Below are 14,966 nucleotides of genomic sequence, written 5' to 3'. Positions count from 1 at the left end.
TTCAGTGCAATCAACTCGTTCAGAATCCGCAAATTCATCAAGCCGTAAGAAACACAATTTAACCATGAGGAACCATGGAGAAAGTGGTACAGACACAGAGGTGGCAAAAAAGAAAATTAATAAAATCAATTCTGTATTTCACTGGATGGCCTGTAGCGTAGCGGTTAAGGTACATGGCTGGGACTCACAAGGTCTGTGGTTAGATCCCCGGTGTTGCCCCAATAAGATCCGCACAGCCATTGGGCCATTGAGCAAGGCCTGTAACCCTGCATTGCTCTAAGGGTGGATTGTCTCCTGCTTTGTCTAATCAACTGTATGTCGCTCTGGATAAGAGCATCTGCCAAATACCATTAATGTAATGTAATACTGTCTACCCAAGAATACAGCTGAATTCCTACCCATTCGTATTTTTTTATTAATCTATCATTACTTCATCTCATTCATTACATATTCCTTGTACAGATCTTGAGTGAAATTTTCTGAACCCGTAGCATTACAAAAGGAAACTAAAGATACCTATGCACTATATTAGTCTTGGAAAAAAATATATGAAAAGTGATTAATCAGTAACCTATAGGTGCATAACATTGTACCTCTAGCCAGCAGTATACAGTGGCTTCAGAATGTATTCAGACCCCTTCACTTTTTGCACACATTATTGGGTTGTAGATTTAAATTTAAATGGATATAATTTGCATTTTTGCCCATGAACCTACATTCAATAACGCATGACAAAGTGAAAACATGTTTTTAGACATTTTTGCAAATATATTACAAATCAAGCGTCTTGGCTGTATTCTTGGGGCATGCTTCATTGTCGTGCTGTAAGGTGAACCGTTGCCCCTGTCTGAGGTTGTGTTTATTCAAGGAGTGGTTGAAGTTCTGCCCAAAGAGTTCAATATTTGTCCCATCAGATCTTTTCCCTCATGCTCTCAGAGTCCTTTAAGTTCTGTTTGGTAAACTCCAAGCAGGCTGTCATATGCCTTTTACTCAAGAGTGGCTTCCCTCTAGCCAATCTACCATAAAGGCCTGATTGATGAAGTGCTGCTGAGATGGTTGTGCTTCCGGCAAGTTCTCTGCAGAGGACCTCCGAAGCTGAAGTTGGAGTAACCGTTGGGTTCTTGGTCATCTCCCTGACCAAGGCCCTTCTTGGCCGTTACTCTGTTCTAGAAGCTATAGGAAGAGTCCTGGTGTTTCCGAGCTTCATACATTTCACAATTATTTAGGCCATGTTCCTGGCAAAACTCAAAGCTTTAGACATTGTTTTATACCCTTGCCCTGATCAATGCCCTCTCCACAATTATATCACAGAGGTGTACAGAGAGTTCCTTAGACTTCATGGCTTGGTTTTTGTCCTGACATGCAGTGTGAATTGTGGGACATATATACAAAGGTGTGTGCCTTTCTAATCTATTGAATACTTCAATTCAGACCCTTTGCTGTAAATTAGAGATTTCAGTTTTTGATTTGTAATAAATTTTAAAACATTTATAATGTGTTTTCACTTTGTCATTATGGGTTATTGAGATTGATGGGGAAAATGGGGCAATTATTTTTGTTTTGAAACATATTCATTTGTACCCAAAGAGAACATTACTGTACTTTCAGGGTACATTTGGGAAAACTGGTCCTTGAAGAAAAATGTACCTCCCCTGTCATTTTATTCCTTGATTCACCTTCTTGTATCTGACTTACCGAATACAAATAAATCTGTTTGTGAATGAATAAAGTTTTTTTTCTGATCTCTCATTTTCTTTTCTGTTTGTTGACACAACTATACAATGCCAAGAATTATTGCAACAGACAATAGGTGTTCACACTAAAAGCAAAGTGGTTTGGAGGACTTGGTGCGGAATTTGTGCCCATGGTTGGTCATTGGGCCAAAGGCGACTTTGCAGAAGAACAGAGAAGGGCTACTGGGTGGCTCATTCAGTCAGCCTCAGAGTAGGAGTGTGTGCAGTAAGTCCCAGAGTAAGACTGTGTGCAGTCAGCCCCAGACTAAGAGTGTGTGCAGTCAGTCCCAGACTAAGAGTGTGTGCAGTCAGCCCCAGAGTAAGAGTGTATGCAGTCAGCCCCAGAGTAAGAGTGTGTGCAGTCAGCCCCAGACTAAGAGTGTGTGCAGTCAGCCCCAGACTAAGAGTGTGTGCAGTCAGCCCCAGACTAAGAGTGTGTGCAGTCAGCCCCAGACTAAGAGTGTGTGCAGTCACCCCCAGAGTAAGAGTGTGTGCAGTCAGCCCCAGAGTAAGAGTGTGTGCAGTCAGCCCCAGAGTAAGAGTGTGTGCAGTCAGCCCCAGAGTAAGAGTGTGTGCAGTCAGCCCCAGAGTAAGAGTGTGTGCAGTCAGCCCCAGAGTGTCTGCAGAGACCTGCGCTGCACTTGGGGAGTGAATTCAGATCTCAGAGTGATTGGCCTTGGCTGATTATTTGTTTGACCAGTTCTCAGTTATAAACAGCTTTGCAACTCCGATAGGTGTATAGTTGTTAAAGGAAAAAGAAACAATCTTTTTTTTATACACAATGTAATCGAATATCAACAACAATATCATTAAAAAATGATAAATGAAAAAACCAAGATAAATTAAGCAATTTCATTGAATAAAAAAATAACAATACAATAACTGTACAAATATACTCTATTTTATAACTATTACATTTTATTTGTAAAAAAAAAAAACATTGTGATGACTGTGAATGGAGCTGACTGCCTTTACATGCGTTCTCCCATTTCTCTTCAGCTTCGGAGTGAGAATAGTATTACATGCATCTTTTGAGCTTCACAGATATCAGATAAACTGCAGAATGTCATCACAATTCCCACACTGACTGGAAATGTAAACATTCTCTTTCTATACGAAAACTTGATTTGCCCCGGAAAGATAGTACGGTAACAATTTCCATTCAGTAATGTAGTTGTTAACTAACTACTGAGAAGTTAATCTGAACAGCTTTTTAAATCTAATTGTACATCATTAATTTATGCTACCACCTACATTAGTTAATGCCAATTCAGAGTGGAATGAAAAAACAGTTAATGTATTTGTTAATGGTTAATATGTTTTTCCTAATGTATAAACATTAATATAATTGATTATTAGTTTGTAGTTAACAAATACATTAACACATTAAAAGGTAACTTCATGCTTAATTTATGTATTTGTCCATCAATAATTCATGATTAACAACTACATTAGTTAATGGCAATTCATGAACCTATTGTAGTGTGAGCGGTTGTGCAAAAGGTTCAAGTGAAGGTCACAGAGGTGACACATACATGGCATACATGTTCTCAAGGACAAGGTCAGTGACATAAAGACAGTCAAAATTCTACTTTTTATTCCAGTTATTAAACTAGATTGTGCAAGGTGTGTGATCTAGTACTTTCTTTTTTCTTTTTTTCTAAACTAAGATTACAATTTTGAAAAATATCCAAAAGCGCAAGTGGCGTATTTCAGAAAGCCTCATTCAGTATGTTATGAATTGTATCTAGCTCTGCATGGGCAGGCACTGCCCACTTCTTACTGAAGTACTGAATTTCAATTTCCCCGGACTCCTTTGCCAGACACACTCCTGATAACGTGCTTGGCTTGTCCGGGTCACCGAATACAGCCATTGTGGTTACCCTGAAAATGAAACAAATGCAAATGCACAAATGAACATATGTGTTAACCCTGTACAGGGAAGTGGCAGTTATGCAATAATTACAGCAGAACACCAACACCCATTCACATGGTTGTCCCTCTCTTGTGCTGAACAGTTTCCTTACAAATGTTTTGGCTTTTCTTCCCCCCCAATCTCCCTGTCCGTTTTCTCACCCTAAAGTAACGAATGCGGAGTTACTACAGGGTGCAGGGCCTGACTATGTTAAGAGTTGATGATGACTTATAGGCAGGTGCATTCATGTCTTTGACTGTATGCAATTTATTTTTGCAGTTTTTAATTAAACTTGAATTTCCCTGAGCTTACATTATAGTCTCCATAGATCCAGAGCGACTTACTTTACTAGAACATTAGTTCTAGTTACCTGGTAACACTGAACACTACCAAATTAGTGTTCAACAGCTAAAAAGTGGCGCATAAGGCCAACGGTATTTTAATCCAAAAGTAATAATTTGCAGACAAGACTACGAAGAGTCTCTTTCAACTATTTAACATTTAAGCAGCAGGGGAACAAACCCACAAACCCACAGACGAAAGCCTTCAACACACACTGCTGGTTTAATAAATAGTGGAATGGAACTCATTGCAGTCTAATTGTGTGCATATTATTTATTTTGGACTATCAGCAGTTTGGAATTGACGTGCGTAAGGAATGAAAGAGGGTGCGGTTTTTGGAAGTGTAGAGAGCAGGCAGCGCCTCCCCACACAGTCCTGCACCTGTGCATGCCTCACCTGCCGGAGTGGAGCTTCTGGGTGGTCAGCGGCTCGTAGTCCTTCTCCAGTAGGTCCCACAGGTGCAGGTTAGATGCGGCGTCTAGGACGCAGAAGACGGCGGGCCGAGTGAGAGCCCACTGGACCGAGACCACCGGCTTCCCTCCTGTACTGCTGCTCCACTCCATCACTGGCTGCTCGCTGCTCACAGAGTGCAGTCTGACACTGCCGTCAGCACAGCCCACCTGGGACAGGAAACACACGTATACATGTGCACATGTACACACACGAACACACACACACACACACACACACATACATACAGACAGACAGACAGACAGACAGACACATACACACACACACACACACACACACACACATACATACATACATACAGACAGACACAGACACAGACACAGACACAGGCACAGGCACAGGCACATACACACATACATACATACATACATACATACATACATACACACACACATACATACATACAGACACACACACACACACACACACATACATGCACACATACATACATTGAGTACCTTGGTGTGATGAGAGCAGAGAGAGCTACATCTACTAATACATTTTCAACATCAGATGTTACATCCGCTAGTTATCTATCAACACCTGCAGTCACAACTACGAATACATTGTCAACACCTATAGTCACACCCACTAGTCCTCTATCTGCACCTGCAATCACATCCACTAGTGAACTATCAACGCCTGCAGTTACATCAACTGATACTTTATCAACACCTCATGTTACATCCACTACTCAAGATTAACATCCACTACTTGACTATAGTACTTTATCGACACATTATCAACACATTACATCTACAAGTACTCTATCAACATGTCACTCTGGATAAGAGCGTCTGCCAAATTCCAGTAATGTAATGTAATGTAATGTAATGTAATGAGACAGGAATAAACCAGCAACTGGTCGTTTTCCAGCTTTTGTTGGAAAACAAGACAAAAAATGGTAATTATATGCAACCAGGTTGCTAAATGGTAATTCAGCAAGCTGGTTGCATATAACACAGGAAACCTACAAAAAAAAAACCCCTACTAAGTAATGGTGAAATTAATGCCAATTCAAATTCATGAAAATTAATTCCACACCAGTAGAAAAATTGTGAAGAGAAAGATTTGTGTATTGTGTATGTGAAAACAGAAATAATGAGCTGCACATGATCTTCAAGAAAGAACAAAATTATTCATGATCCAAAAATGTATTATATTATTGTGGGAGTTGGATCCTTACTACTTCGATGTCAGAAATGATGTGCAGTTTCCTTAAACAGACAATATTGTGGATTAGTAATGATAGGATACAGCATGACTTTGAAAATGTTAGTATTTTCCAGAAAGGCAGCTTAATTAATGTTTTCACGTTAGAACTTTATTTATTCAAAGTATTTATTGTTTTATCAGCTTTCACAACAAACCCACCCCCGCCCCCGCCCCCATGGTAATACACTACAATCTAACCAAACACAAATTGTCATGAATGTTGTTTATCCAAACAAAAAATGGAATCAGTATAGAATCAGTTTTCATTGCAAGATTGTATAGCTGTATATATTTTGTAATAATACAAAAAAGACAATTTTACGTTTTTAAATGGTGCTCGCTTTAGTATTTTGTCGTAGCTGCTTCAAGGTAAATATGTAAGTATTGCTGTAATGTAGTCTATCTACCACCAGGTGGCAGTAAAGCATTGTAGTTTGGTCACTTGTACCTTTCTGTTCATCACTAATACTTCGGATATTTAAACTGGAACATCGGCTACATTTCCGCAAATGTACTGTTATCAACAAGTAGTAAAACATGCGTTCTTAATTTAGATACAATTTAGTGTACATTTATTCTATCAGTCTAGTCGAATAGCATGTATTATTGATTCACTGTTGGATTTAGGGCGTGACTCAACGTTACCTCCGAACAGCAACTTTTGCTTTTGTTATACTGTACTTGTGATGTTTCCACGAATTTCACAAACCTAATACTTTTACTCAAGATGGTAGTACACATCCGCACTTACATCAACGAAATGAATCAAATGGCCAATTTGGTGTCTGTCGTGTTTGATCGGTTCATAATTATTAGATATTTAATTAGCATACTGTGTCATTCAGTGGTGTTGTAGGTAGCGTAGTAGCTATTTGTTCCCTGTATGTGACAACAGCCATTGAAACTGCAATGCATTTCCCAAGCATTGTTACTTTGCTGTTTTTACAGTGATCCTGTCACTCGTATTTTAGGCTATTGCATGTAAATTGCATCATAATTGTCGAGTGAGCAGGAACGCAGCGGATAGTGCCAGTTCAACTGCTTCATAGCAATCTGAAGTCCGGGTTTCATTGGCAAGTCAAGTCTCTCAAATTCACAACTAATTTGAGGCTCCGAACCTTAAAGCGAATAATATTATCCTGTGGGTAAGACATAAATTAACATCGCAAATGAAGGAAATGGGTTTAGTATGAAAGTCTAGATGTATTTGTGTAGTAATTGTATAGAATTATACATTAATCTAGCTAGCGTTACACATTATACGCAGGTAATATAGTAATATTAGTAGGCCTATATTATTAGGTATCGTCTAGGCATATACTTTTATATAGGCCTTATCCCCAGTGTTGAGCTACTTCAATATGGTAACGTACATTTCTTATGTTGTTGTTTGACACCGTAGGCTTTTATTTGTAAACCAATGTTCCAAGATGTTTGCAGTGTTTATAAGGCTTGATAATCAATATTTGGTGAGATATCACCTTTAGTCAGGCTAAAATCTATGCGAAAGCGTCGTATCCGATTGGACAAAGATAAAATAATAATAAACGTAGAAGAGCGATTCGTCCGGCGCTGTGTTGTCTAACGTTAGTTTCAGTTTAATCCTGAAGTTGGAGCAAGCTCATTCGCCGTGTAAGAAAAATCGGCTGACATTTCCTGGACAGGGGTTAAAAAGAGAGGTTCATAAAAATGACTTTGTAATGGGGAGCTTTTAATATTTACATGACTTGTATCTTGTATGTGTTTGCTACCAAATAATCAGCTTTGGGGAAATGTCGGAAGACCAGGAAGCGCAGGAGGACGAACTCCTGGCACTCGCAAGCATTTACGACCAGGAAGAGTTCCAAAGGGAGGATGGAAGTGTGAGAGGAGGCGAGGTCCGCATATGTCCGGACATGCCCCGCGATTTTAAAGTCATTGTAAAAGCGGGTCAGTGTGGCACTTCATTGATATAAATATTTGACGTCCTCAAAAAAAGAAAGAAAAAAAAAAGGAATCAAGTTAGAATATCGAATAATAATTGTAGCTATTAGAATTTGTAGCCTAAATCCTGAATCAAGAATTTTCATTTTTGTCAGTTGTTTCTCAGAAAATGACATATATTACGGGTTTGCTGGAATGACAACCAGTATATTCAATGAGATATGACTGACTGGAAATGTAATTTGTAGGCTATAGATTAGTATGTTACCTCTGTCCTTTGACACCTGTCATGTTGACATATGGGTATCTCTGGTCAGGGGGCAAGTGTACAGAATATGGGGTGTCATTCCTACCTCCGCTGGTGCTGAACTTTGAACTCCCTGTGGACTACCCTTCCAAATCTTCACCCCTGTTTACACTAAACTGCAAATGGCTCTCAGAAATCCAGGTGAGTCTGGGACATCACAGATAAAGATCTTCCAGCGTTGAGGCCAGACACCTGAAAACCAGATGAAAAAGTAAATTTAAAAAATCATGACAAAATGAAGGGTTTTCCTTACGCATGTGTGCGTCTATGTGTGTGTGTGTGTGTGTGTCCATCCTCCAGCTGGCAGCTGTGTGCAGGCACCTGGATGAACTGTGGCAGGAGAGTCTTGGAAGCGTGGTGCTCTTCTCGTGGATCCAGTTCCTCAGGGAAGACCTCCTCAGCTTCCTCCACATTTCCTCATCCCTGGAGCTCCCCTCGCTCTGGGACAGCAGCAGCACAGGAGCCAGTGAGGGAGGGGCATGTGGCCGCGGGGCCGCGGGGCCAGAGGCCCCAGAGCAGCCGGGCCCCGGGGCCCCGCCACGGCTCGACCCCGGTGCCGAACAGCTGCTCCACGTCCTCGACTTCGACAGGGCCCAGCGGCGGAAGGCGTTCGACAGCCGGGCGTTCGACTGCGGGATCTGCTTCTCCACGAAGCTGGGCTCGGACTGCTTCAGCTTCAGGGAGTGCGAGCACGTGTACTGCGCCAGCTGCATGTGCGAGTACTTCCGGGTCCTGATCACGGAGGGCGCGGTCAACGGCCTCAAGTGTCCGCAGTCTGAGTGCAGCTCCGAAGCCACGCCCCCGCAGGTATCGGCCGTGAGCCCTCCCTGCTACGCGAAGGCCAGGGAATGCGCGTGCACATCCAATGAAAAGGTCCAGAAACGAATACAGAGAGAAGGAAGGGAACCGAGCTTGAAACGCCAAGGTTGTAGCTTGGATTCCCTACCAGTGTACCCGGAGTAAGGCACTTTACCTGGAACCTGGCTCCAGTAAATAATAGCCAGCATTATAAATGGATTGATTGCCTATATAAGAATGTAAGTTGCTCAGGATAAGATTGTCATGTACAGCCGAAATGTTCTTCATGACATATAGTGAGGTCCGAAAGTATTTGGACAATGAGACAAATTTAAAGTGCTGTAATTCCTACATGATTCACTCCTTGTCAATACCCTCAAAGAGTCAGCCTGTCGGCTTTAATTTGAGGGTATGTACGTCCATATAGAGTTTCCTGTGTAGTTATTACAGGCCTTTGAAATTGTGGCACAAAATAGCCCCAGCAAAATGTAATGTTCCACAGTGTAATATGGTTAATGTATTAAAAAAAGTTTACGAAGGCATATGCGGCCTGTCGGGTAGTGGTTAAGGTACATGACTGGGAGACGCAAGGTCGGTGGTTCTAATCCCGGTGTAGCCACAATAAGATCCGCACAGCTGTTGGGCCCTTGAGCAAGGCCCTTAACCCTGCATTGCTCCAGGGGAGGAATGTCTCCTGCTTAATCTAATCAACTGTATGTCGCTCTGGATAAGAGCGTCTGCCAAATGCCAATAATGTAATGTAATGTAATATGCAGATAAGCTTACCGTACATATAGCGCTTTTCTCACCTGTCAGAGACTCAAAGTGCTTTAGAGTGATGAGGGGAAAACTCACCTCAACCACCGACAATATGTAGCGCCCACCTGGGTGATCCACAGCTGCCATTTTGCACCATATGCCCACCACACACCAGCTGAGGTGGAGAGGGAAAGAACATTTTTTTTAGCCAGTTAAATCGGGGGATGATTCTGTGGCATGTTGAGAGAGCCAGGTTTGTAATTTTGCCAGGACACTGTTCTTTGCAGTGAGTGTCTTGGGATATGTTATGACCACAGTGTGTCAGGACCTTGATTTAATGTCTTGTCTGAAAGACAGCATCTCCTACAGCACAGTTTCCCCTTCATCATACTGGGGCATTGAGGTTTATTTTGCCTGAGGGAAGATTGCCCCCTACTGGCAATGTGATGCATCTGTTATATATTGCATTAGTTTATTCGCAAATACAGAATTTCTTTATCATTTTTTTCTCGTATTCAGAAGATATACCGCTGGTGCTATTCTTGAAATGGCAGTTATTAGTTAAATGCACGCTGTACTTTATTTGTCTTTGAGGCTGGGGTCCTAATCTGTGCGCCCGACAGGTGAAGCAGCTGGTCGGGGAGGAGCTCTTCGGTCGCTACGACCGTCTCCTGCTGCAGTCCAGCCTGGACAGCATGGCCGACGTGACGTACTGCCCACGGCACGCCTGTGCCACGGCCGTCCTGGTGGAGCCAGACAACTCCAGCGCCATCTGCTCGTCCTGCCGCTACGCCTTCTGCACCCTGTGCCGACAGGGCTACCACGGGCTCTCCTCCTGCGCTGAGAGAGGGCAGAGAGGGGACAGGGCGCCCGGCGATGACCAGCCCTACGCTCAGGTTCCGGGAAACGAAGGTTTGCGTCCGCACAGTCAACGTACCTTCAGTGTGCAAGAGATTAATTTATTTTGCAGCTGGTTCATAGTATGCTGTCAGCACCTTTACCATGCACAGTTTTAATAATATGCGGTTGGTTCATATTACATGCAATAATTTGACAACATACAGTATGGTTGTAAATGTAAAAAAATGTGTTCTTGAGGTCGCCTTGAAAGTCTGGCTGTCTCCTAAATTATGTGAGAGAATAGCCCCAATTTTTGAGCCATAATCTGTCAATTTCCCTTTCTGAATCAGGGCTTTATTTTGGATCTCATAATTCAACAGGGATTAGTCCCCATGTTGGCCCATTGTGAAATCAGTCTCTCACTTACTGGTAAGGTATCACAAGTGTAAGAGTTCATCATGCTGAAACTGAAATACTGGCTGGATTTGCTTAAAAAAGCGGTACAGTGGACTTTATTACTTGTTGACACTGAAGGCTATGAAGTTCCCAAAGGGCAGGGCTACACTCCAGTCCCGGAGTTCTAGTCTGCATACTGGTTTTTGTTCCAACCTATTGGCTTAGTTTTAGTTTTCACAGCTCAATGAACTATACTGGTTCACTCCTGTACCTGAGCACAGTAAAATCTTTAGGATAGACTTGCAGTCTGCAACTATAGCTGGTGTTGATATAAATGTATGCTGATATGATTGAGCTAATTAAATTAAGAGCAGAAGTTCAGGGGTGGTTTGGACTTTGTCTGACTGACTGACTTTCCCGTCCATGTGTTGCAGATGGACTTCGAGGACTTTGGGATGACTACGAGACGGGAAGTAAGACGCGGAAGAAGTTCCTGGAGCAGCGCTATGGGAGACACGTTCTCCAGGACAGCGTAGGGAATGTCCTCAGCCGGAGCTGGCTGGACGGCAACACCAAAAAATGCCCACATTGCAACGCCACCATACAGGTGAGGTGCTTTCCAGGGCAGTGGTGTATGTCTTTATGTTGGGTAGTTGGAGAGATACAAATGGAAGCAGTAACTTGCTGCACACTATACACTACCCACCATAGTCCTTCACAAACATCAGGCAAACTAGCTGCCTGCACTGGTTATGAAGTTCCCTTCTTTGCAGATATGCTCACCCAGGTTTAATTGCATCCCCACTCTGCTGTGTCCTCCAAAAGTATGGTGATAGCAGACTGAAATGTGTCATTTTTGGTATAAACACAAAGCATTTGGTTCAGAGATAAAATGGTATTTATGTGCATATGGTTTTGCTTTTTACAGCAACGAATGTATACTGTACTCCTTAAGGGTGTTTCTAAAAGATCTGCTGAGACTGGTTTTTAATACAATGCACATAGTAGTGTGAATAAAGATGTTGGTATGCTGGTGTGTTGTTATATAGGTGTGGCTCCTATGTGATAAAACTGTCAAACCACTTACAGTGAAGATTAATTGTTTGCTTTTTGGAGCATTGAGCAAACATACACATTTGTTTCTGTTTTTGACACCTTCCTGTGGCCCATCACCTTGCACAAGCCTTTCCTTTCATGTATCATGTATGTTTGCTCTGATGGCGGATTGTCTATCTGAGTAAGATGCTGTCTCTACACTGACTGTTAATGACCTGGCCAAAATGAAACTCTCTTGTCCTTCTCGATGCTGACTAATGCGCCGTTTCTTGCCTTACAGAAGGACGGAGGCTGTAATAGAGTGCAGTGCTCCAAGTGTCACTACGCCTTCTGCTGGGTCTGTCTGTGTGTCATAAATCGGAGTTACGGACACTTTGCCGACCCTGCTTCACCCTGCTCTCAGGTCCACTATAGCTAGTGAGCCCCATCCAGCCTTGCTGCAATCAACAGCTTCACTGTGCTCTGATCACTGTACCCAGTTCTGTGTCTGTCGACGGGCATCCCCTGAAGGTGTATTCCTGCAGTTTGGATGGTCAATAATGGTCCTCAGAGGTGAGGTTCATAAGCCCTGGTTGTCTTTAGGTACCACTACTCCCAGTAACGGCAGAGTTTCACACGTCTATCTTTCCTGACTGCATTTCAGCAAATCCACCCAGGGCAGCAACTAATCCTCTACTCCTGTTGTGGGAAAACAGTCACTGTTTTACCGAAATATTCTGATCTTACTCCAGCAAGTTCATACCGGAGACCTTAAATACCAGTGTTCTGGCTAGCCCCAATGTTCTCTGATAGCAGGTGTCACATTTTCTTGATGAAATTACGCATTAAAAGCATGTTTTCTCAGTAAGGAACTGGAGCTCAAATATATTGTTAATGTGTACCCTGCAGACCGAAACGAAGCTGCTTCTCTTCATTAATCAGCATTAAGATGGATTATTCTACCAAGTACCAGAGGTTAATTGTAAACCAGACACAAGCAGGAAAAGGAAGCTCTGTTCTGGAAAATGTCCTGGGTGGAGCAGACTGCTCTCGGTGCGGTACCTGCGGTATGTCCTGCAGTTAAGAGTGGAATCCCGGTGGTGACGGCTCCGATGGGGCGTGGAAACCCTTCAGGTTTGAGGCCAGCATGAGAACTGAAGCGGTCCTCCGTTCAGCCGTGCGCCTGCCCTCAGTTCGGTTCTGACCCAGCCCTCAGCTCGGTTCTGACCCAGCCCTCAGCTCGGTTCTGACCCAGCCCTCAGCTCGGTTCTGACCCAGCCCTCAGCTCGGTTCTGACCCTGCCCTCAGCTCGGTTCTGACCCCAGGAGCCCATGGCTCCGCTGATGCACTGTGGAGTGGGAAGCAGCTTCTGGAAGCAGGCACTGCAGAGGACTCATGTTTTATCTGCTTTCTCTGGACAGTCTCTGGATGTTTCTTCCATAGGAAGGGATGTGCAAATATGACTTCAGAGAAAATATGAAACGTACCGAGTGGGCATGCGTTAAAGGGCAGGTAGGCCATACAGTATGTGCATGAGTGTGAGTGTTTAGGAATCCACCCACTGTAAAGCAGTCCTCTTAAGATATAGATCACAGCTTCATGGTCTTTAAAATACTACAGCAGTGAATATGTGTTCCTGCAGCTATTTAGACTTATTAGAAACTCAGTTTTGGATATGAGCAATTGTTAATTTGCACAAATCAACCTCCAAGTCAAAGAAAATATAAGTAATTATTGCCTGGGCTGATGCCTCTTAAAGTTTGAGACCCATGCTGTAGGCAACAATAATCGTTGAATTGGGAATAATGTTACTGGCTCAAACCGTGTTATTCTATCCTGTATCATGTGTAATTTTACAGGCAAATAGAACAGCAATGCAAATGCGAAAGTGTTGATTTTACTTAGATTATATTTTCGCAAATATGAAGTAAAAATGCTGTGTGAATGGAAACAATGGAAGGTGAGCTGAAACAATGATCAATAAAGAAATGGCATCAATCCTGAGAATGCTGCATCTATTTTCTCATACTATGACTGAGGATTTTGGGGTTGGCGTTAGGCAAGCTAACATAACTTTTAACCCAGGTTTTCTGTACCACAAAACTGATACTATGCTATGCTATGCTAGCCCATGCTAACTTATGCTGCCCAGCTAACCTGGTCTAGGGCATGTTTACTGCATGTGGGTGCTACACATTGGTGGTGGTTGAACTGAGTTTCATCACTGTAAGCGCTTTGAGTGTCTATAAAAGCGCAATATAATCTCGCTATCTAGGGCAAGTTATGTTCAGGCTAACAGATTGAAACATAAAAGCACCGTTTTCTGACCAATCAACTCCATTTAGAGAGGACTGTGTAGAGCTCAGGAGTCTCTCTTCAAACCTGAGATTATTTAGAGACCACGTTAATCTTCTGGCTTTCTCAGAGGATATGCTATGTATGCATGTATGTAGATGCTGAGTGGAAGGAGTACAGTACACATACGCATTTCTTGAGCCCTATGTGTACATATTCACGTATGCCTTAACCTTTGTGTAGTCTTAAAATTCTGTTACTCCCCTTGTCCTAAGGGTAAAAAATGACCCGCCTTCACTAAACCCCTGAAATAAAGCAGCTTAATTGAAATTAATTTAATTCTATTTTGCATGAAGAAACAACCTGTCACTCATCACGAACTTAGTCATTAAAAAGTTCATTTAGGGGCTTTTCTCTGCTGTTAAACGTAGTGGCGGGTCATTTTTGACCCTTAAGACAACACAAGGGTTTATTAAAGGACCATGATTGGCCTAGAGTCCCATAATTCAATTTCTTGACATGTGCAAAATGTTTGCGGTGTGATCATATTTCATTACACTTTAGAAGTTCAGACATTTTACAGAGTAGAATTTGTAACCGTAAAGATACACTTGACGTAAACTTGATTACACTCGATATCAGCACTTCTGTGTATATTATGAAGGAAGTTTTAACGCTGCAATTTGGTTTAACCGGTATCACATTCTTAATTTAGAATATGATACCGGTTAAACCAGACTACAGTAGAGGGCTCTGTTTCCCAGCTCCAGTGTGGGTACCCTCCCTCACTGGCAGGAACGTAACATTTACTTCCTTCAAGTTTTAAGTCCCTCCATATTTCCACTAAAAGTTAACTACTGCCACTCCTGCAAATATTTGCAAATAATTACACACCCAGCACTTCTGTCAGTATATCATGAAGGACGTTTTAACACTG

General features: G+C 42.4%; 3 protein-coding genes across 4 annotated transcripts in view; 2 read left to right on the top strand and 1 right to left on the bottom strand.

Moving 5' to 3' along the window:
• Positions 1 to 14,966, top strand: part of LOC133126689 (putative DMBT1-like protein) — a gene marked incomplete at its 3' end in the record, with an annotated part of 35,406 nt that overhangs the window by 10,182 nt on the left and 10,258 nt on the right. The window lies entirely within an intron of this gene.
• Positions 2,572 to 4,672, bottom strand: LOC133126190 (cytoplasmic dynein 2 intermediate chain 1-like). Its single transcript, XM_061238134.1, has 2 exons — positions 4,387 to 4,672; positions 2,572 to 3,617 (listed from the first exon to the last, which is right to left on the bottom strand). The coding sequence occupies exons 1-2, from the start codon at positions 4,551 to 4,553 to the stop codon at positions 3,446 to 3,448; spliced, it is 339 nt and encodes a 112-aa protein (XP_061094118.1). The 5' UTR covers positions 4,554 to 4,672; the 3' UTR covers positions 2,572 to 3,445.
• LOC133126187 (E3 ubiquitin-protein ligase RNF14-like) lies at positions 6,691 to 13,741 on the top strand. 2 transcript variants are annotated; one of them, XM_061238131.1, is made up of 7 exons: positions 6,691 to 6,821; positions 7,439 to 7,605; positions 7,917 to 8,047; positions 8,207 to 8,713; positions 10,087 to 10,375; positions 11,134 to 11,306; positions 12,036 to 13,741. In XM_061238131.1, exons 2-7 carry the CDS (start codon positions 7,449 to 7,451, stop codon positions 12,171 to 12,173), a joined length of 1,395 nt encoding a protein of 464 aa, XP_061094115.1. In that variant the 5' UTR covers positions 6,691 to 6,821; positions 7,439 to 7,448; the 3' UTR covers positions 12,174 to 13,741. The 2 variants fall into 2 exon arrangements, with proteins under 2 accessions (XP_061094115.1, XP_061094116.1); XM_061238132.1 differs by lacking the exon at positions 6,691 to 6,821 and having other exon boundaries at positions 7,298 to 7,605.

This window comes from Conger conger, chromosome 4 (genome assembly GCF_963514075.1).
Source record: "Conger conger chromosome 4, fConCon1.1, whole genome shotgun sequence".
Lineage (NCBI taxonomy): Eukaryota > Metazoa > Chordata > Actinopteri > Anguilliformes > Congridae > Conger > Conger conger.
The sequence above is the reverse complement of the archived record's forward strand: the minus strand, read 5'-3'. Positions and strand labels throughout refer to the sequence as shown.

Excerpts from the sequence above, each read along its gene's own strand:
- LOC133126190 (XM_061238134.1), bottom strand. The coding sequence starts at position 4,553 with ATGGAGTGGAGCAGCAGTACAGGAGGGAAGCCGGTGGTCTCGGTCCAG. Across the intron at positions 3,618-4,386 it reads CAGAAGCTCCACTCCGGCAG|GGTAACCACAATGGCTGTAT; the intron begins GTGAGGCATGCA and ends TTTCATTTTCAG.
- LOC133126187 (XM_061238131.1), top strand. The coding sequence starts at position 7,449 with ATGTCGGAAGACCAGGAAGCGCAGGAGGACGAACTCCTGGCACTCGCA. Across the intron at positions 7,606-7,916 it reads TAAAGTCATTGTAAAAGCGG|GGGGCAAGTGTACAGAATAT; the intron begins GTCAGTGTGGCA and ends ATCTCTGGTCAG. Across the intron at positions 8,714-10,086 it reads CCGAAGCCACGCCCCCGCAG|GTGAAGCAGCTGGTCGGGGA; the intron begins GTATCGGCCGTG and ends TGCGCCCGACAG.